This window comes from Engystomops pustulosus, chromosome 10 (assembly GCF_040894005.1).
Source record: "Engystomops pustulosus chromosome 10, aEngPut4.maternal, whole genome shotgun sequence".
Lineage (NCBI taxonomy): Eukaryota > Metazoa > Chordata > Amphibia > Anura > Leptodactylidae > Engystomops > Engystomops pustulosus.
The window spans coordinates 102,593,257-102,615,630 of NC_092420.1; the positions used below are offsets into that span (position 1 = coordinate 102,593,257).

General features: G+C 49.5%; 2 protein-coding genes across 4 annotated transcripts in view; one reads left to right on the forward strand and one right to left on the reverse strand.

Moving 5' to 3' along the window:
- The window catches only part of PIGK (phosphatidylinositol glycan anchor biosynthesis class K), a 90,573-nt gene extending 74,283 nt beyond the window's left edge, over positions 1-16,290 (reverse strand). For both annotated transcript variants that reach the window (XM_072127994.1, XM_072127993.1), the window contains exons 1-3: positions 16,116-16,290; positions 11,906-11,959; positions 7,407-7,498 (exon numbers count right to left, since the gene is read on the reverse strand). In XM_072127994.1, the coding sequence (XP_071984095.1) occupies positions 7,407-7,498; positions 11,906-11,959; positions 16,116-16,286 (317 nt within the window). In that variant the 5' untranslated portion in view covers positions 16,287-16,290. The remainder of the gene's footprint in view (positions 1-7,406; positions 7,499-11,905; positions 11,960-16,115) is intronic.
- Positions 16,291-16,460: 170 nt separating this feature from the next.
- The window catches only part of AK5 (adenylate kinase 5), a 142,183-nt gene continuing 136,269 nt past the window's right edge, over positions 16,461-22,374 (forward strand). The window contains exon 1 of one of the 2 annotated variants that reach the window (XM_072127987.1): positions 16,461-16,481. The gene's annotated coding sequence lies outside the window, so the exon portion shown is untranslated. Of the gene's footprint in view, positions 16,482-21,745; positions 21,771-22,374 lie in introns of those variants that run through there. The other variant, XM_072127986.1, reaches the window with a different exon arrangement.

Genomic DNA, 22,374 nt, shown 5'->3' on the forward strand with positions numbered 1-22,374 from the left:
AACCGGAGGAAGACGGCTAAATTGCTCAAAGCATCGTCCGGGGTGTCTGCACCTCCATCGGATGATGAATCCGTCCATGAAGATCCTCCATTCCAGTCCCTGGAACCCCTGGATGCGCAGGAATGCTCCACATCCCAAGCCGTTCTTGCACAGATTCAGTCGAACGCTGCCAAAAAGTTGGGGAGATTCTCCCGCACACAGCCCTGCTCTCCTCAGGGGTCCCCAAACTCCTCTCCCTCCCTCTTTGAAGGCTCCCAGAGCCCGCCACAGCTTGTAAGCTATGAAGAGGGCGCTGATCCGTCTGACGCGGCCACTGAGCTGGACCGCAAATTTGCAGAGGTGCTGGCGGCCATTAACGGATGCCAATCCAAACTGGTTACCAAGGTGGATGAGCTGCGACAGGACTTTGTTCTTTTAAGACACGATGTCCATAAAGCTAAAGAGCGAATCACCGAAACTGAGCGCAGAATATCTGAGGTGGAAGATGTCCAGAGGCCTATGCCGACACAGATCAGAGAGCTTCAGCGCCAAATGTCTGCATCCATCGACAGAGCGGACGACCTCGAAAACCGCTTGCGACGGAACAACGTCAGAGTGGTTGGCCTCCCTGAAAAAGTAGAAGGGTCTGACCCTGTATCCTTTTTTGAAAATTGGCTCAAAAATTTGCTTCCTGCAGATACCTTCTCCCCGTTCTTCACAGTGGAAAGGGCCCATCGTGTGCCATCCCGCCCTGGCCCCCCAGGGGGCAATCCAAGACCCTTCCTGGCCCGGCTGCTGCACTTTAGGGACAGGGATTCTATCCTCAGGGCTGTCCGTACCAAGGGAGAAATTCTCTATGCCAACAGCAGAGTGTCCTTCTACCCTGATTTCTCTGCATCCGTCAGGAAACAACGCGCACAATTCACTGAGGTCCGTGCCCGTCTCCGTGACAAGGGGTATAAATACTCCATGATGTACCCTTCCAAGCTCCGAATTGTGGACGGACAGAAGACTCAATTCTTCACCTGCCCAACCGAAGCACTTCACTGGGCTGATGCAGCTCCACGGGCTCCCGCTGCAAGGCCCGCACCTCCTGAGTGACTGGACTCATATATCCTTTTATCTGATGAGCTATGACATTGCTGGACTTAGTCCTGTATTGATGCTTAGGGGTCCTAAATCATTGCTCTAATTTTCTAATATTGCTTTACATTGGGGCGCACGCCTCGTATATGGTGCCCCATAACTGATGTGCTATCTCTTTTGGTCAATTTGGCCTGTGCGCCACATATGGCACTTATTTCTCTTTCCCCTCCCCTTCCCCTTCTTTGTACCTACTCCCCCCCCTCCCCTATCCTCTTACCGCTCCCCTCTACATATTACTCTTCCCTTATCCCCTCCTTTGCTCTCTTTAAACATGGCTGCCTAAATACCTCCTGTTTATATATACTCTGAGGGTTAGGGGTCCCGGGACAAATGGTGTAAGTTTGTCTTGAGTTAGGGACCACTGTTCTATTCTTTGACTGTTATTGGGTATAGGTCTGCACTACTGCTGTTAGGGTGTTAGACAGGGGGTTTATATTCTTGGGATTGTTAGTACAGTTCTGGTTATATTTGTTATGCTCACTGTTGTCTGTCTGTCTATGTCTCTGTGGTATGAAAGGATGAATGCTTGGTTGCTCACGTCTCCTTCCCCACACCCCTTTCCCTTCCGCTAATATGTCTTCACTTAAGGTAATGAGTTGGAATGTGAGGGGACTCAACTCCAAATTCAAGAGGGCTCTGATGTTAGACGTCATTAAGCGTCAGGCCCCCCATATTGCATGTATCCAAGAGACACACCTTACGGGTCAGAAGGTCCCCTCTCTGAAGCGGGCCTGGGTGGCTAGAGGTTACCATTCCTCCTACTCTGTCTACGCCAGGGGAGTATCCATACTCATATCCAAAGCGCTTCCCATAGAGGTCATACAGGTAGCACCGGATCACTTTGGCCGGTACGTAGTCATACATTGTGCCTTGTGGGGCTTTACTTTCACTATAGTGTCGGTCTATGTCCCGCCTCCCTTTGACCCAGCTGTATTGCACCTAATCTCCAGTAAACTTGCTTCTATGCCTCCTAGTCCGATCCTCTGCATTGGTGACTTCAATGCAGTCCCTAATCCCTCCCTGGATCGCACAAGCGGCCTAGACACAGGCTCGGTCCGTCTGAATGAGTGGCTCACTTCTCTAGACCTCGCCGATGTTTGGCGTAGTAAACATCCTCAAGAGAGGGAATATTCATTCTATTCCTCTGTTCATAAGAGCTTCTCTCGGATTGATCTGGCCTTTGTCTCCCCTGATATGATGCAGCACGTTGATCAAGTATCCTATTGCCCGCGCAGTGCATCAGACCACTCCGCCTTGCTCATCAGTCTCCTTATAGGCCCCCCCAGTGACTCCCGCTTATGGCGCCTGCACCCGGCTTGGCTCCTGTCTCCTGCGGTCCAGAGCACTGTTAGGGCAGCGCACAGCGAGTTCTGAGATGTACACTCAACCCATCCTGATCCTCTTCTAGTCTGGGACTCGTACAAGTCCTCAGTGCGGGGAGCATTCATGTCAGGTGTAGCTGGCCATAGGAAGTCATTAAATGCGCAGGAGGAGAGGCTGACGGCTGCACTGGTGACCGCAGAAAAGGATTACCTAACTAAACCTACTCCGGGGAGTAAGAGGACTTGGGCTCAGGCGCAGAGGAACCATCTAGCTGTAGTGAAGGAGCGCACCAGCAAGCGCCTGCAAGCCAGGGAAGCGTCCATCTTTGAATTCGGAGATAAAAATGGGAAGCTGCTTGCATATCTCTCGCGGGCTGAACGTCCGTGTGCTTCCGTTCCCTCTATCCTTGACAGTAGCGGAGCCTTGAACACAGAACCCCGGGCCATAAACATGGTTTTCCACGAATTCTACTCTTCTCTTTACAGCTCCAGATTGTCCGCCTCTTCCGTCGAGATTTCCAGATTCCTTGACAGTCTTCCACTTTGGAGGCTCACACCGGCACAGTCATCGGAGCTTGATGCTCCGCTCTCGGTGGAGGAGGTGGAACTGGCCATCCAATCGTTGCCCCCCGGTAAGACACCTGGACTTGATGGGCTGGGAGGTGAGTGGTATAGGGATAACTGTGAGACTCTGGTCCCCCATCTCCTTAGCCTGTACTCCGATGCGCTCGACAGCGGTTCCCTCCCTGATTCTATGCGAGAGGCCCTTATTGTAGTTATTCCCAAGCCTGGTAAGGACCCGCTTCTTCCCGACTCATACCGTCCAATTTCCCTCCTAAACTCAGATGTTAAAATACTAGCAAAAATTCTGGCAACAAGGCTTAATAAAGTAATATTATCCTTGGTTCACCCGGACCAGACAGGCTTTATGCCTGGGAGGGGTACTGACATAAATATTCAAAGACTACACCTGAACATTGCAGAGGCAGAGCGGTCTCCAGACCCTGGGTTTATATTATCCTTAGATAATTGCAAGGCGTTTGATTCTGTGGAGTGGCCCTATTTGTGGACCCTCCTGCCCAGGCTGGGTATTGGCCCTCGCTTCACAGCACTGGTTAGGTTATTGTATAACGACCCTAGGGCTAGGGTAAGGACCAATCTTAATATCTCACCTACTCTCCCTATGGCCAGGGGCACTAGACAGGGTTGCCCACTATCTCCCCTCCTCTTCGCACTTGCCATTGAGCCCCTTGCTGTGGCGATCCGCCACTCTGAGGGCATTAAGGGCATAACTAGAGGTACTATTATTGAGAAGGTATCTCTCTATGCTGATGATACACTTGTATATCTTGGGGATGTGGGCCCCTCTCTGGAATCCCTTCTGTCCTTGATAGAACGCTATGGGGGGTTCTCAGGTCTCCGGGTTAACTGGGACAAATCGGCCCTCTTTCCCTTATCAGATATAGGGGTACACTCCCTCCCCGTCCCAGTCCAGGTGGTGTCCACCTTTAAATATCTGGGAGTCCAGGTGTCACGCAAGGTCCAGGCATATACGGAGTTAAACATCACACCCCTGATAGCTGCAACGGAATCGCGCCTAAAAGCCTGGTCCACTCTCCCCTTGTCCCTATACGGGCGTATTAATATATTCAAAATGATCTTCCTCCCCAAATTTCTATACCTTTTCCATGCCTGCCCTATACTGCTCCCTAAGAGTCTGTTTAAACGCTTGGACGGCATTCTCAGGTCCTTCTACTGGCAGAGTAGTGCCCCGCGATTCAGTCTAGCGCTGCTTCAGGCACCCAAGTCTAGGGGTGGACTAGCTGCCCCGGATCTGTATCTTTATTACCTGGCTTCCCAGCTAGTATATGCCCAGTGGTGGATAGATATAGACATGGGTAATGCAGCTACTGCACTGGCTGGTGCCCTGGTGGGTTCCTACGAGGCCCTTACAAACCTGCTGTACAGGTATAAGTCCCCATCTGATACCCCACTTCCCCTACGTACGGTAGCGGTGTGCTGGCGTAGGGCACAATCCCTGGTAGAACCGAGCAGCTCTCCCCCTCTCTCGCCTAGGACTCCATTGTGGCTCAATCCGTGGCTCTCTCACTTCCTCTCCCTCCCGGGCTGGACAATGTGGGGGGCGGCGGGGGTGAAATTTGTAGGCCAGCTCTTATCCCCGGAAGCAGAATTACTCAGCTTTAACGAGATAAGGGAGAGACATACTGTACCCAATACGGCTAGCTTCCATTATACGCAACTGCGACACGCATTCAAAGCCCAATTCGGCTCCTTCAGCCTGACAGTGAAATTCTCCAAACTAGAGACTCTGATGAGTACCCCGGACCTCCCTAAGCCACTCACTCAGTGCTATGCTCTCCTACAAGAGCAAAAGTCCAGACCGTTTGATAGAGCCTGTGAACGCTGGAGACAGGATATCCCTGACCTGTCAGATGATGACTGGAGGGAGGTCGAACTGTCCTACTTCACATCTGTAGTGAGTGCGAGGGACTTCCTGATCCAATCTAAATTCCTCCATAGAGTATACTTCACCCCTGCTAGACTATTCCGCATGGGAGCAATGCCTAATGATCTTTGCTTTCGCTGTCAGGCTGAAGTCGGATCCTTCCTGCACTGTGTCTGGTCCTGCCCTAGGGTTCAGGTCTTCTGGTCCGAAGTGCTGGAGTTCCTAAATGTACACTTTGATTTCCCACGATTACTGTCTCCCTCTGTGTGTCTCCTCGGCATCATAAATGAAGTTGTCAATGGCCACTATGACAAAATTTTCTTTAGGTTTGTCCTATACTACGCCCGAAAAGTGGTGGTGATGACCTGGAAGGACCAGGAGCCCCCTCCATTAAAAAGATGGATATTACTTATTAACAGTGTCATTCCCCACTACCGGTCCCTGTATACCAACAGGAAGTGTCCCCAGAAGTTTGACCGCATCTGGTCCAGATGGTGCGCGACTCCCCATACTGCCCTATAATCACATGTGATATATACTCCTCTCCATGATGACGGAGACTGAGCGTGCTGGTGTGTGTGTGTGTGTGTGTGTGTGACTCCCCATACTGCCCTATAATCACATGTGATATATACTCCTCTCCATGATGACGGAGACTGAGCGTGCTGGTGTGTGTGTGTGTGTGTGACTGATTGTCTATGTGTCAATAGTTATTTGTGTTGTATCAAGATGTCTGGTTACAATATCTGCTGTCACTTATCGCGATATACCCCTTAGTTAATATTGGAACGCAATAAGATCCTGTTCGTTACCACGGATGCTATTCAAATATTCTGTATTGTGGGGAAGAAAGTATGTAACAGACAATCTTGTTCTTTGGTTTTGTTCATTGTAATTGTTAAAAAAAAAAAATTTCCAAAAATTTGCAAAAATAAATACTTTTTAAAAAAAGGAAGCAATATTGTACCCCCTGTGGCTGCAGTCACACGTTGCAGTTTTTGGGTGGTTTTATTAATTTAACAGCTGAAAGACCTCGTCCCTCAGCCTCCCCGCGCCCCATCCTCGTCCCTCAGCCTCCCCGCGCCCCATCCTCGTCCCTCAGCCTCCCCGCGCCCCATCCTCGTCCCTCAGCCTCCCCGCGCCCCATCCTCGTCCCTCAGCCTCCCCGCGCCCCATCCTCGTCCCTCAGCCTCCCCGCGCCCCATCCTCGTCCCTCAGCCTCCCCGCGCCCCATCCTCGTCCCTCAGCCTCCCCGCGCCCCATCCTCGTCCCTCAGCCTCCCCGCGCCCCATCCTCGTCCCTCAGCCTCCCCGCGCCCCATCCTCGTCCCTCAGCCTCCCCGCGCCCCATCCTCGTCCCTCAGCCTCCCCGCGCCCCATCCTCGTCCCTCAGCCTCCCCGCGCCCCATCCTCGTCCCTCAGCCTCCCCGCGCCCCATCCTCGTCCCTCAGCCTCCCCGCGCCCCATCCTCGTCCCTCAGCCTCCCCGCGCCCCATCCTCGTCCCTCAGCCTCCCCGCGCCCCATCCTCGTCCCTCAGCCTCCCCGCGCCCCATCCTCGTCCCTCAGCCTCCCCGCGCCCCATCCTCGTCCCTCAGCCTCCCCGCGCCCCATCCTCGTCCCTCAGCCTCCCCGCGCCCCATCCTCGTCCCTCAGCCTCCCCGCGCCCCATCCTCGTCCCTCAGCCTCCCCGCGCCCCATCCTCGTCCCTCAGCCTCCCCGCGCCCCATCCTCGTCCCTCAGCCTCCCCGCGCCCCATCCTCGTCCCTCAGCCTCCCCGCGCCCCATCCTCGTCCCTCAGCCTCCCCGCGCCCCATCCTCGTCCCTCAGCCTCCCCGCGCCCCATCCTCGTCCCTCAGCCTCCCCGCGCCCCATCCTCGTCCCTCAGCCTCCCCGCGCCCCATCCTCGTCCCTCAGCCTCCCCGCGCCCCATCCTCGTCCCTCAGCCTCCCCGCTCCCCATCCTCGTCCCTCAGCCTCCCCGCTCCCCATCCTCGTCCCTCAGCCTCCCCGCTCCCCATCCTCGTCCCTCACCCTCCCCGCTCCCCATCCTCGTCCCTCACCCTCCCCGCTCCCCATCCTCGTCCCTCACCCTCCCCGCCCCCCATCCTCGTCCCTCACCCTCCCCGCTCCCCATCCTCGTCCCTCACTCTCCCCGCTCCTCCCTCACTCTCTGACCTGTGGCAGAACAGCAACCAATCACGGCTCAGCTTCTGACTGCCACAGCAGCAGACAATGGCTCCTGTACATGGTGGGTATTAAGTGGATTTTGAAAAGCGTGGGGTGAAAATTTCAGCTCAAGAAGAGTCAATGACGTTTCCCGAGTCACAGGGAGCGGCTGTGCAAAATTTGGTGATTGTAAAAGTGACACTGCAGATTCCTTTAGTGGACATACCCACATACATACATACATACATATATTACACATCTTTATATATTAGATTACTGCTATAAGCTGAGCACGTAGATGGCGACATAGGGAAAGTCATTGCTCACCTGTCAGGAATCCCGAGGCGTTTAACACTTCGATAAACAGAAAGGGTATTTGCCACATGCCGGTAATTGAACCAAAATCGAGAGGTACAGACCTTAAAAAGAACAACAACAAGGAGTAGCTGGTCAGTGAATGTTCAGGCACAATCAATTACCCAAAAATAGAAAGAAGGTCATTACAGGAATCTTTACATGTAAAATAATTGACTCATCTTGATGATTAGAACCAATTATGGTTCAAACTCCGCAGATCTGTATAATACAATGGATCTTACAAAAAACCACTCACCCAAATAATGAGGCTTTTAGTTTATCCCAAAATTAAAGCATAGACCGCGCCCCGTGTCCTCACAAATCTGAGCCAGGTAATAAAATGTATGAAATCAGAGGCAGAGAATAAGAGCCGGAGCCCCTGACACCTATAAGGGATGGACGCTATACACAGGCTATTTATAGGCTCCGCTCGCTCCCCAGGTAACCGGACTGCGACATTGTAACATCAATTCACCAATCTCAAGATACTAATAACCTGACAGACTCACGTCCTGAAGAAATATCTAACAAATATCACGTTTATTGCAAGAAAACAAGTGGCTTTATGTCTGGAGGATCTGACCTGGGATATAAGTGCTGGATATTTCCCAGTAAGGACAGTAATGTAATGTATACAGACACAGGAGACGTGTCAGATCACAGGGGGAGGGGGTACAGGCACCCCCAATACACAAGAAAACAAGTGGTTATATGTCTGGAGGATCTGACCTGGGATATAAGTGCTGGATATTTCCCAGGAAGGACAGTAATGTAATGTATACAGACACAGGAGACGTGTCAGATCACGGGGGGAGGGGGTACAGGCACCCCCAATACACAAGAAAACAAGTGGTTATATGTCTGGAGGATCTGACCTGGGATATAAGTGCTGGATATTTCCCAGTAAGGACAGTAATGTAATGTATACAGACACAGGAGAAGTGTCAGATCACGGGGGGAGGGGGTACGGGCACCCCCAATACACAAGAAAACAAGTGGCTTTATGTCTGGAGGATCTGACCTGGGATATAAGTGCTGGATATTTCCCAGTAAGGACAGTAATGTAATGTATACAGACACAGGAGAAGTGTCAGATCACGGGGGGAGGGGGTACAGGCCTCCCCAATACACATGAGAACAAGTGGCTTTATGTCTGGAGGATCTGACCTGGGATATAAGTGCTGGATATTTCCCAGTAAGGACAGTAATGTAATGTATACAGACACAGGAGACGTGTCAGATCACAGGGGGAGGGGGTACAGGCCTCCCCAATACACATGAGAACAAGTGGCTTTATGTCTGGAGGATCTGACCTGGGATATAAGTGCTGGATATTTCCCAGTATGGACAGTAATGTAATGTATACAGACACAGGAGACGTGTCAGATCACAGGGGGAGGGGGTACGGGCACCCCCAATACACAGGAAAACAAGTGGCTTTATGTCTGGAGGATCTGACCTGGGATATAAGTGCTGGATATTTCCCAGTAAGGACAGTAATGTAATGTATACAGACACAGGAGACGTGTCAGATCACAGGGGGAGGGGGTACGGGCCTCCCCAATACACAAGAGAACAAGTGGCTTTATGTCTGGAGGATCTGACCTGGGATATAAGTGCTGGATATTTCCCAGTAAGGACAGTAATGTAATGTATACAGACACAGGAGAAGTGTCAGGTCACGGGGGGAGGGGGTACAGGCCTCCCCAATACACAAGAAAACAAGTGGTTATATGTCTGGAGGATCTGACCTGGGATATAAGTGCTGGATATTTCCCAGTAAGGACAGTAATGTAATGTATACAGACACAGGAGACGTGTCAGGTCACGGGGGGAGGGGGTACAGGCACCCCCAATACACATGAGAACAAGTGGCTTTATGTCTGGAGGATCTGACCTGGGATATAAGTGCTGGATATTTCCCAGTAAGGACAGTAATGTAATGTATACAGACACAGGAGAAGTGTCAGATCACGGGGGGAGGGGGTACAGGCCTCCCCAATACACATGAGAACAAGTGGCTTTATGTCTGGAGGATCTGACCTGGGATATAAGTGCTGGATATTTCCCAGTAAGGACAGTAATGTAATGTATACAGACACAGGAGACGTGTCAGGTCACGGGGGGAGGGGGTACAGGCCTCCCCAATACACATGAGAACAAGTGGTTATATGTCTGGAGGATCTGACCTGGGATATAAGTGCTGGATATTTCCCAGTAAGGACAGTAATGTAATGTATACAGACACAGGAGAAGTGTCAGATCACAGGGGGAGGGGGTACAGGCCTCCCCAATACACATGAGAACAAGTGGCTTTATGTCTGGAGGATCTGACCTGGGATATAAGTGCTGGATATTTCCCAGTAAGGACAGTAATGTAATGTATACAGACACAGGAGACGTGTCAGATCACAGGGGGAGGGGGTACAGGAACCCCCAATACACAAGAGAACAAGTGGCTTTATGTCTGGAGGATCTGACCTGGGATATAAGTGCTGGATATTTCCAGGAAGGACAGTAATGTAATGTATACAGACACAGGAGAAGTGTCAGATCACAGGGGGAGGGGGTACAGGCACCCCCAATACACAAGAGAACAAGTGGCTTTATGTCTGGAGGATCTGACCTGGGATATAAGTGCTGGATATTTCCCAGTATGGACAGTAATGTAATGTATACAGACACAGGAGACGTGTCAGATCACGGGGGGAGGGGGTACAGGCCTCCCCAATACACATGAGAACAAGTGGTTATATGTCTGGAGGATCTGACCTGGGATATAAGTGCTGGATATTTCCCAGTAAGGACAGTAATGTAATGTATACAGACACAGGAGACGTGTCAGGTCACGGGGGGAGGGGGTACAGGAACCCCCAATACACAAGAAAACAAGTGGCTTTATGTCTGGAGGATCTGACCTGGGATATAAGTGCTGGATATTTCCCAGTAAGGACAGTAATGTAATGTATACAGACACAGGAGACGTGTCAGATCACGGGGGGAGGGGGTACAGGAACCCCCAATACACAAGAAAACAAGTGGCTTTATGTCTGGAGGATCTGACCTGGGATATAAGTGCTGGATATTTCCCAGTAAGGACAGTAATGTAATGTATACAGACACAGGAGAAGTGTCAGGTCACGGGGGGAGGGGGTACAGGCCTCCCCAATACACAAGAAAACAAGTGGTTATATGTCTGGAGGATCTGACCTGGGATATAAGTGCTGGATATTTCCCAGTAAGGACAGTAATGTAATGTATACAGACACAGGAGACGTGTCAGATCACGGGGGGAGGGGGTACAGGCACCCCCAATACACAAGAAAACAAGTGGTTATATGTCTGGAGGATCTGACCTGGGATATAAGTGCTGGATATTTCCCAGTAAGGACAGTAATGTAATGTATACAGACACAGGAGACGTGTCAGATCACGGGGGGAGGGGGTACGGGCACCCCCAATACACATGAGAACAAGTGGCTTTATGTCTGGAGGATCTGACCTGGGATATAAGTGCTGGATATTTCCCAGTAAGGACAGTAATGTAATGTATACAGACACAGGAGACGTGTCAGATCACGGGGGGAGGGGGTACGGGCCTCCCCAATACACATGAGAACAAGTGGCTTTATGTCTGGAGGATCTGACCTGGGATATAAGTGCTGGATATTTCCCAGTAAGGACAGTAATGTAATGTATACAGACACAGGAGACGTGTCAGATCACGGGGGGAGGGGGTACGGGCTGTAATCCCGACCCCAACCACATTCCCCGCATCTAGCACAGGACCTGAAAAAGCTGGAAACTGTCTGTAGAAAAATAATATTTGGGGCACCTATAAAATGGCCCAATTTATGCCAAATATTTGGGTTCAAAAAGAACAGAGAAATGTCTCTAAACGTAGGTGATACAATTCCTATCAGTAGTAACAATCCATCTCCCCAAATACTGTAACATTCAGTTTATAAAATGAATATCATTGGATGAGTTTGGCTTCCCATACCTCTCTCTATACTAAAGTCTGGCTGGCGATCAGCTCTTATACAAGGCTCAGGCACAAAGGGCAAGTGCACTGGGGGCGTGGCCTCACACTGCTGTGCTATATGCTCTCTGTTGTGCCCCATAGCCCTCCTATTCTGAGTGACTGCTACAGTATTCATTCAGAGCCCTCATGCAGATTTTACTCTGAGCCAGGGAGAGGTTCTGGAGCAGCGCTCAATGCAGGGAGGAAATAGCACAGCAGTGTGAGGACACGCCTCCCGTGCATCGGGAGAAGCTACAATCCTGGAATATACGTATACATATGTCACAATCCTGCCACACTAACAACATACACAATGGGCTGATTACACATCCCTCCATGCTGTTGGCTATTTTATATGATCAAAGCAGCTGACAGGTTCCCTCTAACAATGCACAATATTGAATAGATTCACTGACCAGGAAACAAAAGAATACATAATACTTACTAGCACGGCCCAGTTATTTGTGTGTCCGCTTCTAAAGAAGTGTTCAGCTTTATTCTGCAAAGCAAAAAGAACGCAGAAACGTTACAATCCAGCAAAGTCAGGATTCACAAGAGCTCCAAGGGGGGCATATAGCAGAGCAGACTCTGTGTGTGTGTTATAGATGTAGCAGAGCTGAGAGTGTCATTATGTTTTATATCCATCTCATGGATCTCATCATCTCTGATCGGTCTCATCTCTTTTTCTATGTATCAGATACTAGTAAATGTTCAGAAGGTAAATTAAATTGTATATAACCCTGTACCCTGATAATCTAAGCACATTATCAGCACACAGCATCTCACATCACAGAGGGATCATGAAGTGTCTGCTCAGAGAGTCCCCACTCACACTCTTGAATCTTACACCGGCCATCACTGAGTGATAGGAGCTAAAACACCAATTACCCTGAGTAACATTGTAAAGTAATGGGCCAAAAATGAGATAAGGCGGCATTCACACGACTGTCATGGGGATGTACAGTATATACAGCCGCATATACGTCCACATAGACGGCAATAGACTCCTGATGGTGGTACAGTGACATATACGTGTGGCGCCGTACATGGTGAAAAGATAGAACATGTTTTATCTATCCCCGTGTACATGGCCGTGGATCTCTATGGAGAGGGGGGTGCAGTGCCCCCCTCCTCCTCACCAGCGTGCGTCCCGTATGTGTTCGTGTGCATGTAGCCTTATTGTGTAAACATCATTAGGGGATTAAAATTTTAGATCTTTTTTATGTGCGAACCCCTTTAACCGTCCATAGATCGTAAGTTATGCGGAGAGGAAACCAGGGACCATGCTGGTCGAGTGGCTGCTTAACCCCTTCATGACTGATGGTCATCGGTGCCTGACTTTTCTGCTATGCTTTTCGGGAAAAGCTTTACATGACATAACAATTTGTACTTATTTTTTTTTCATGACATTAACTTGAATAGTTTCATTAATTACATATTTTTTCTTTATAAAATTTGCCAATAATTGACTACAAAGTTTAGCAGTTAAAGTTTTATTAATAAGTAGTAACTTTTACCAAAATATGTTATAAATATGTACAACATTATTCCATCCCCCTTTCCCAGGTTCAGCTGCAGCTGCAGAGGGCGAAAAGTGATAAAGTCTTCCCTGCAGCTTCTTCTATATTCTGCCTTCAGGGGGGAACAATTCAAACTGTATCCCCTGAACCCTGGCACCTAGAAACACAATCCAGGTGTTATATTAAACAGGAGAGTCTCCCTTTAATATGATGTATGGATTGTGCTTAGAGAACCGGAGATATCCACTCTTAAAGTTACAATGGGGAATAGAATAGAAAGTTGTACATAAAAATATTTTTATTTAGTACAACTATAAGGGCGGATCTCTCCAGCATCTACACATATATCAGAGGGAAGATTCTTCTGTTTAATATAAAAATGGTGCTTCTAGTTGCCAGGAGATATGGCCGGTTGTAGTTGGCCCCAGTCATGATGTTTATTAATATCCTTTCTGCAGGGGGCATAAGCCAATGGAATGTATGTAGCCGTGTGGCAGTCGTGAAGGGGTTAATTGAAATTGAGAAAAAATTGTGCATTTTTTAAAATAAAAATAAAAGTTGTATTGTAGATGTGTCTCAGTTTGTATAAGTATAAGGAAAAAGAGGACACACTGTAGAGACCCAGCAAGAATAAGGAAAGAGCACAGAACTTTCCGCTGATCTGTAGTGTGAGCCATCGCTGTCACATCGCTGCAGATAAAATGCAGAAACACATCTCGGCCTCTGCACAGAGGAGGGAGCGGACAGCTTCCAGTGCCGAAATCAGCCAATAATAGAGGTTTACCCCCCCCCCCCCCTCTAATGGACGGATCAGCAATAACAGGAAAACGTTTTCCCAGTTTATATCAATCCCCAAAGAGGTTGCAGGGAAAAAAAAAACACATACATAGTCCAGCAGCTGACGGACCAGAGTCTAATGACTGAGCACAGCGTAGAGGAAGGGACTCCGTGCATTACAGTGATACATGATGCAGGGAGTCCTGTGCTCTGTGGTTGACCCATAAAAAAATACCGGTTAGTGATTGACAGACCGATCACAGCTCCCAGTTCTTGCGTTGCTCCGCTACTCCCGATTTTCTGGCCTGCGTCCATCTGGGAGCTACAGGGAGTCACAGAACGCGCTTCATCCAATGACTGACCTCCTGTCTACAGGTCTAAGGAGACAAGTTATTGGATGAAGCAGGTACCATGAACCCACCGGAACTTCTGACCAGACACAGACCTGAAGCTGGAAGCCTTAAAGTGCAGCAAGTATGTGTCCTGGAAAACCCCTGGAAAACCAGACTAGCTATACATACTTATGAAAACCTGTCCCTAGCCCTCTACCGTTAATGCCGCTGTCCATTTCACATAATGATAAGCGATGCCACACTGTGGCACTCAGTGGTCCGATCACCGGCCATATCCTGTGGTCTGACGCATTCATTAAGGGGGCCGTCCAGGCACTCCCCTCCATTCTTTCTCTCCGCCACACCCACGCTAGGTGCCGGCAGTCGCTGCCCCCCTGGATGGCCCCCCTCATGAATACGCCAGACCACTGCAAGATAAGGCTGGCGATCGGACCACTTATGGGATGTTCTGTAACCTCAATGATTTTGACAGTAGCATTAATGGAGGAGGGCTCGGGACAGTTCTTCATTAGTATGTAAAGCTAGTCATGTTTCTTTAGATGATAGGTGTCCTGAAAAGCTGCAATCACACGATACATTTGCATCAATGTAAAAGCAGATGGCCTCAGCCCCATCACATATGTGTTTCCATTTGAACAACGCAAACCAAGGGGTGGTTCACAAGAGTTTCTATGGAAACACATATGCTGAGCTCCGCCCATCTGCCTTTGCATTGAGTCTCTAAATGCAGATACAACGTGCGACTGCAGCCACAGTGACCCAATAACAACTGTGAGAAATAGCTGGTCCTTCCCCATCACACACAGGGCGAGCGTCTGACCCGGATCACGCACACAGGGCGAGCGCCCGTCTGACCCGGATCACGCACACAGGGGGCAAGCGCCCGTCTGACCCGGATCACGCACACAGGGGGCGAGCGCCCGTCTGACCCGGATCACGCACACAGGGGGCGAGCGCCCGTCTGACCCGGATCACGCACACAGGGGGCGAGCGCCCGTCTGACCCGGATCACGCACACAGGGGGCGAGCGCCCGTCTGACCCGGATCACGCACACAGGGGGCGAGCGCCCGTCTGACCCGGATCACGCACACAGGGGGCGAGCGCCCGTCTGACCCGGATCACGCACACAGGGGGCGAGCGCCCGTCTGACCCGGATCACGCACACAGGGGGCGAGCGCCCGTCTGACCCGGATCACACACACACAGGGCGAGCGCCCGTCAGACCCGGATCACGCACACAGGGGGCGAGCGCCCGTCTGACCCGGATCACGCACACAGGGGGCGAGCGCCCGTCTGACCCGGATCACGCACACAGGGGGCGAGCGCCCGTCTGACCCGGATCACGCACACAGGGCGAGCGCCCGTCAGACCCGGATCACACACACAGGGTGAGCGCCCGTCAGACCCGGATCACACACACAGGGGGCGAGCGGCCGACAGACCCGGATCACACACACACAGGGCGAGCGCCCGTCAGACCCGGATCACACACACACAGGGCGAGCGCCCGTCAGACCCGGATCACACACACACAGGGCGAGCGCCCGTCAGACCCGGATCACACACACACAGGGCGAGCGCCCGTCAGACCCGGATCACACACACACAGGGCGAGCGCCCGTCAGACCCGGATCACACACACACAGGGCGAGCGCCCGTCAGACCCGGATCACACACACAGGGCGAGCGCCCGTCTGACCCGGATCACACACACAGGGCGAGCGCCCGTCAGACCCGGATCACACACACAGGGCGAGCGCCCGTCTGACCCGGATCACACACACAGGGCGAGCGCCCGTCTGACCCGGATCACACACACAGGGCGAGCGCCTGTCTGACCCGGATTATACATATATCCCAATAGGATCTTATTAGAAGTATTTTTATCCCTGTTAACCCTTTAGACCAGCATGCGCTCTGCTCCCTGTTGGCTGCTATGGCTGACATCACACACCCGGGACCGGGTCAGCCCTGCAGGGTGCACAATGCATGAGCCCCTCTCACCTCCGCGTACTGAGCGCTCACTCCCAGCACCAAGACCCCCGCACACAGCAACAGCAGCACCCGGCAACCGCAGCGCAGCGCCGCCATCTTTCCCGGCTGACAGGAGGAGAAGACTTCCGCGTCACATGACCAGCCGAGCGCGTCACGTGTCCCCTGACAGGCGCGGGGCATGCCGGGTAAGGACGATGTCTCTCGTGCTGTGGATATAAAAGTAAAGGGAATAGCTGTCTGAGGCAGCCAATCAGATCGTGGCTTTCTTTATGGAGACTTCTTTATGGCAATGAGAGATGTAATTTGATTGGTTGCAACTAAACGTGGGGTAAGGGCAATTTGGGCCAATTTTACCCCTTTCCCCTGCAGCCTGAGGTAAGGTCAGGGGGTTGTTAGCCAGAGGGGTATTACAGGAATATAGAAAATGAATATTCATATGGCTCATTACAATATGAGACAATGAGATCTGTTATGTATTTGCTTGTGAGATGCGGGGACGGCGGATGATGGGAGTTATTACACTGCGTCTTCTTCATTCATGGGTCACTACAATTCCAGCGATTCCTCTTTTATGTAGCTTTTCTATTTTCGCCATTTTTTGGTATAATTTACCTTTCGGTTGATAAAACTCAGGGCTTCATTATTTGTGAGGAGAGTTTTCGGGTTCTCATTTTGGGGCACGTCACTTTTTTTGATCACTTTACAACTTTTTTAGGGATTTAATGAAAAATCATTTTGGCAAGTTTTTTTTTTTTTTCCAGCGTTCGCCATGAGGGTCTGAACAATGCAGAATTATTCTACAGATTGTTAGATGCGATGATACTAAATGTGGGGGCGTTTTCGTGTTTGGGATTTTTATACTTCGTTATTTCTATGGAAGGCGTTTAGGGGACTATTATTGCGCTGCTATACTAACCGACGGCGCGTTACAGTCAGAGCCTGAAGAGAAGGCATAGGGCAGCTCCAGGGTACACATCGGACCTCGAGGCTGGCAGGGATAGGCTCAGGGGTCCGATTCATCATCTGAAGGTGCCTGCATTCCCCTTGCACACAGTGGTCATGCAGGGGGTTGCCCCCACATTAGGGGTTCTCTGATGATGGGTGTCAGCTGTTATATACAGCTGACACCCATAGCTTATGGCAATGCTTGGGACCTGGTGCCCGAAGCTGGACGTACCACTGCGGTTTACTGTAAGTCACTTCCTACAACACAGTACTATTAGGCCAGCGGCACACATGGCGTTTTGAACCCGTTTTTGGGCCGTTTTTAAGAAGTCCGTTAAAAGACGCATGCATTTTTTTTAAACGCATTTGTTTTTGACCTGCTCTACCAATTATCTTAATTAAAACGAGTCAAAAACGGATGGGTTTTTTAACAGACTGCTTAAAAAACGGGCTAAAAATGGGTTCAAAACACCACGTGTGCCGCCGGCCTTAAGTCCATAAGTGGGAAGGGGTTAATGGACACAAATTAGTCCAGCACTACACTAACGAGCGCATCATTTATCACTGTAATGTTGGAATAACCCCTCAATTATCCCAATAAAACCCTGTTCTCCAGCCCGCTCCCAGCAGTTAGACCGTCACCAATCAGCGTGTTATCTACTATCCTGCAGGTAGGACAAAATAATAAAACATGGGACAATGAACACAAGTTTTATTGGGATTATTATTTTAAAACATTGAAAGTTTTTCTTTTTTTCTTCACACGCCCCTTTAAGCAGAACTTTAGTTGTTGTTTTTCATGAACACAATTAAATCGCACACAATCCTGTTAACCCTGGAGAAAATAATATCAACGTCCCAATCAATGGATTACATTGTTTAACGGGAATGAGCAGCTCTGGGCTGTGTTCACACTGCTCGCGGCTCTTCCATGATTTATGATGGAAAAAGACTCCATTAACAAATTTAAAGGACTTTTTTTTAGTATTTAGTGTTCGCCTCAGTTTATGGAAAATACCCGGCAATAAAATCTAAAGTCTCCATATGTGATAAGTGGTATCTGGGGTTAGGATGGTTCTAGGTAACTTAACAATTGTCATTTTTCCATCTTTTTAATGGGATTTATTAGCGGTAAAGTACAGGAAAGGAGGAATTACAGAACTTCCAGGGGGGGGGGCTCTGGCTCCCTGTTCCTGCTTTGCTCCAGTACTTCATGTCTGCAGTGTCTGGAAGCTCAGGGCGCGTTCACACGTTCCGCTATCGTCGCGTCCATAATGCGACGCTAGCGCACAGTGGGCGGGGCTCGGGCCGATCGCATATGCGTTTCCCGGGAAACGCATGCGATAAATAACCCGATCGCATTTGTTTCTCTGGAAACGCATATGCGATCGCCCCAAACTCCGCCCCCTGTGCACTAGCATCGCGTTATGAACGCGGCGCTAGCGGAACGTGTGAACGCGTCCTCAGGATCCACTTGATCCAACCAATTTATAGTCCCTTCTGGACCAAGGCCGATCACCTTCTCTACATTACAAATGTGGATAGGGCCTAACGTGTTGTCACTGGAGAAACCCTTTTTTAAAAAGGTCCCCGGGGGTCTCGTATGACCTCATGTTGGAAAATACACACAAAATATAAAGAAATATTTAGAAATAAATATGAATAGAAAAAATTTCTTCTCTACACTATAAAAAACCATTGCCACGAGACTATACATATTATATATCATAATGACCGTCACACTGGGGAATTCATGCATAATGGTCATTGTGAGTTACTGTAATTTTAAAATTAAAAAAAATATATTTTTACTATAAATTACAAAAGAAACATTTTTTTCACCTTTTTGTAACCGCAACCCAATAAAAAAAATTAAAAATGAAAAAAGGCCATTAACATTTGGTCATTTTTAACTAGCCCCATGTTAAAAAAAAAAAAAAAAAATTTTTTTTTTAGGTAGCATGCAGATCCCTGAGCGCACCACAGACTGAAATCCAGATGCGAACCGGGAGCCAGGGCAGAGGGTTTTTTAAATACCACCCTGAGGGCGCGTTCACACGTTGCGTTTTGACCTGCGTTTTCATTGCGTTTGAAACGCATACACAACAGCTGAGGAGGGGTGATTTGCCTAATTACATCACTGTTAACATTTCCGTTTACAAAACGCATCGTAAACGCGATGTTAACACATGTGTTAATGCGTTAACACATGCGTTTTGTTAACACATGCGTGTTAACCCTGCGTTTGGCGGCTTTGAATCTGTTTATCTTCATTTCTAGACGTGTCGGCAGCTGTGACACGGATTAAAACCATCCAAACACAAGGTGAATGTACAAAGCGCTTTCAGTCTGTATAAAAATGGACCGAGAACCCACGGTGTTACCGCAGCCTAAGAGTCTTCAAGATTCCTGGAAAACGCCTTTAAGATTATCATTTGGGGTTGTGCATGACCACTAGGGGCGCCCTTCTCCAGGGAATCCTTGTGGCCCTGTAGATCTCTCACCTACGACCTGGGAGGATTTCTCTCTAATGAAAGGCTACATCTCAGAGTTTGGCCATTGCGACTGGAGTTTGGAAATTGCGACTTCTCCACCCTATGCGTCGGTTGTGCGGGGAGGGGGCAGGGGTTATGACAACAAAACCCTACGCAAGCCCAACCGCACAGCTTGGCCCCACCCCCTCCCCTCTAACCTGCATAGAGGGTGGAGAAGTCGCAATTTCTGGCGCAGGCTAGGGCACGATTCTACACCAGGTGAGACTTGGCATAGGAGTCCCCGGTGGCGCAGCAGAGCCTCCCGATGGATCAGGGACGGGGAACCTTCATATGCACTTAGTGACAGCCAATGATAAATGTGCCGGTGTGTGATCCGTGGTGGATTGTTGGCGCTTGTACTGAATGTGGTCGGGTGCAGGAAATGTGGTTCAGATCTTGAGAAGTTGAGATTGAGGTTGATGGATAAGATTTGATTAAATTTCTGTGGAAAGGCAACGGTTCCTTTTCTGATCTTCCTGAGATACGGAGCAGGTCATGGAGGTAATGGCTGGAGGTTGGTAAGAGCTCAGGGCTAGCACAGGGCGGTGACACCGGTAGTATTGTCCTGGAGCTGCACCGTCTCCATGCCGGATGTAGGAGTAGAGGGAAAGTATGAGGAATCTCCCTGTACCCCTGCTGCTAGTCTGATGAAGCGGCCGCTGTGCTCCACCAGGTTTGCCACAAATGTTACTTTTTACATGGCTGAATGTTATTGTTGAGTAACATGATACTAGGGGGCGTCCTGGGCATCGCTGACCCCACAGATAGCCGTCATGTAGGGAGATTTCCATTGATAGCAGATTCGGGCTGATTATACGGTAGATGAGGACAGAAAGGACTTTTATGACTCAATTCTCTTTCTGAATGTAGAAAACATCACAAGCTCATGAAACGTTGGACTCCGGCAGCAGCAGGATAAGAGATACTTTACTTTCTGCTTCTCAGATTCTTTTCTTAATGGATCAGATCTGATGTCTTCTATATTTTAACAATCTGCTTTTATCTATCAATTTCATATCTAAATACAGAAAGATTTGTTCTTCCATTTGTATGTAAGTGGATACTGGTATATTTTATAACTACAGACAAAAAAATTTACTTGCCCCAGTGACAATTGGATTTTCAAAATTTTGTGCCATCATGGGAACAAGGATTATCAATAAAGCTTCATTACAGACACCTTACAGCTGATCATTGCAGCCTGGGACTATAGTAACATCCAGAGAGGTCACCAGAGGTCACAGGGGGCACCAAAAAAATTACTTTTCCCGCCTGATCCGACTCTTCTCCGAAAAGGGGCGTGGCTTTGGCGGAGTGGAAACTCAGACACAATTAATATGTGTCGCAGCCATTTTTGGGTGCTGTAAACTGGCGGAAAGTAGACCCAAAGAAAACTGGTCTAGCAGGGACACAAAACAGCGCTATTGCACTGCTGCCTGTTCTCTGACTGATGGACACATTTCTGAAGCTCGGGACATATTTTGGTCCCAGGGACAGAAATTTATCTGCACGTCTCCATAATAATAAATGTGTATCTCTTTTCTGAGAGCAGGTCGGTAACAAAGCCAATGCAGACACCGACACTTTAGGTAATTGTCCCCCAATGTGTTCTGCCATTTTTGTATCTATCTAATCCCATATCTATCAATTTCTTTATCAATCTAATATCTAGTCATCTGTATTAATCTTTCTCATATTTTTGTTATATCTATTATATATCTATCTATCAAAGATATTTCAAGCATAGATTCCCTCAGTCACCTTTGGAGCCCCCTCTTATATAGTACGGGGGGCATTTATCAGATTTAACAAGCTCTAGGACAGGAGCAGTTCCCTCCGTTCACCCAGAAGCTGCTCCTATTTCTCCTCCTTCGCCAACAACACGGCAAGTGCAGGTGTTTTTAGGGGGGCCACGTCCGGCAGCTCAGTGGGTCGGCGTTCGGTGTTCCTTCTCCGCGCCTGCGCACCACCCATAGTTTACTCCAGTTTCTGGTGCAGGCTACGACGCTTTCCTACACAAGGCAGCAGAACTCCAGTCAGATACATGAGGAGGCCGGGTGCTGGGGTGCTGCGTCATACTCTGGTGCACCCTATATATATTGGTCTATAGTTTACCTATGACACCTATAGACAGAGAGGACCGAGGGGCGTCTTCCCCTGTAATACACTGCTGCTGGAGAGAAATGTGAGTAATTGTAAATGTGCGATTGTCTGCCGCGTGTGCACATCTCCCCAGCCCCCGGCAGTTGCCTTGGAAGTGTCAGCAGCTCCTTACATATCACAGCTTGGCTGCAGACAAAGCCTCCTCCAGTCTATTCTTGTCACTGCCAGGGATGAATCAAGGCTCCGAGCAGAGCGAGCGCCATCATCCTGCCTAATAACTGGAGCAGAACATCTCCCATGTATCACCTGGATCCGACACAAGACGTCCTACTGGACACCTTCGCCCTACAAGTCCCTCTTCTGCTTGTTTGCATGTAGATTAAAGGGGCTTCCCGGTCACATATAAACTAAACATACATGATTTGGGGGTCCCACCACTGGCACCCACCGATCAGCAAGTTATCTCCAATCATGTGGATAGAAAGAAAAACTTCTTGGGCCTGGACAACCCCTTTAATTATGATTCATTTGCAAAATAGCTCTTCAGTGCACTGTGGGTGTGGTCACTTAGTTCAGTGCACTGTGGGTGTGGTCACTTAGTTCAGTGCACTGTGGGTGTGGTCACCTAATTCAATGCACTGTGGGTGTGGTCACTTAGTTCAGTGCACTGTGGGTGTGGTCACCTA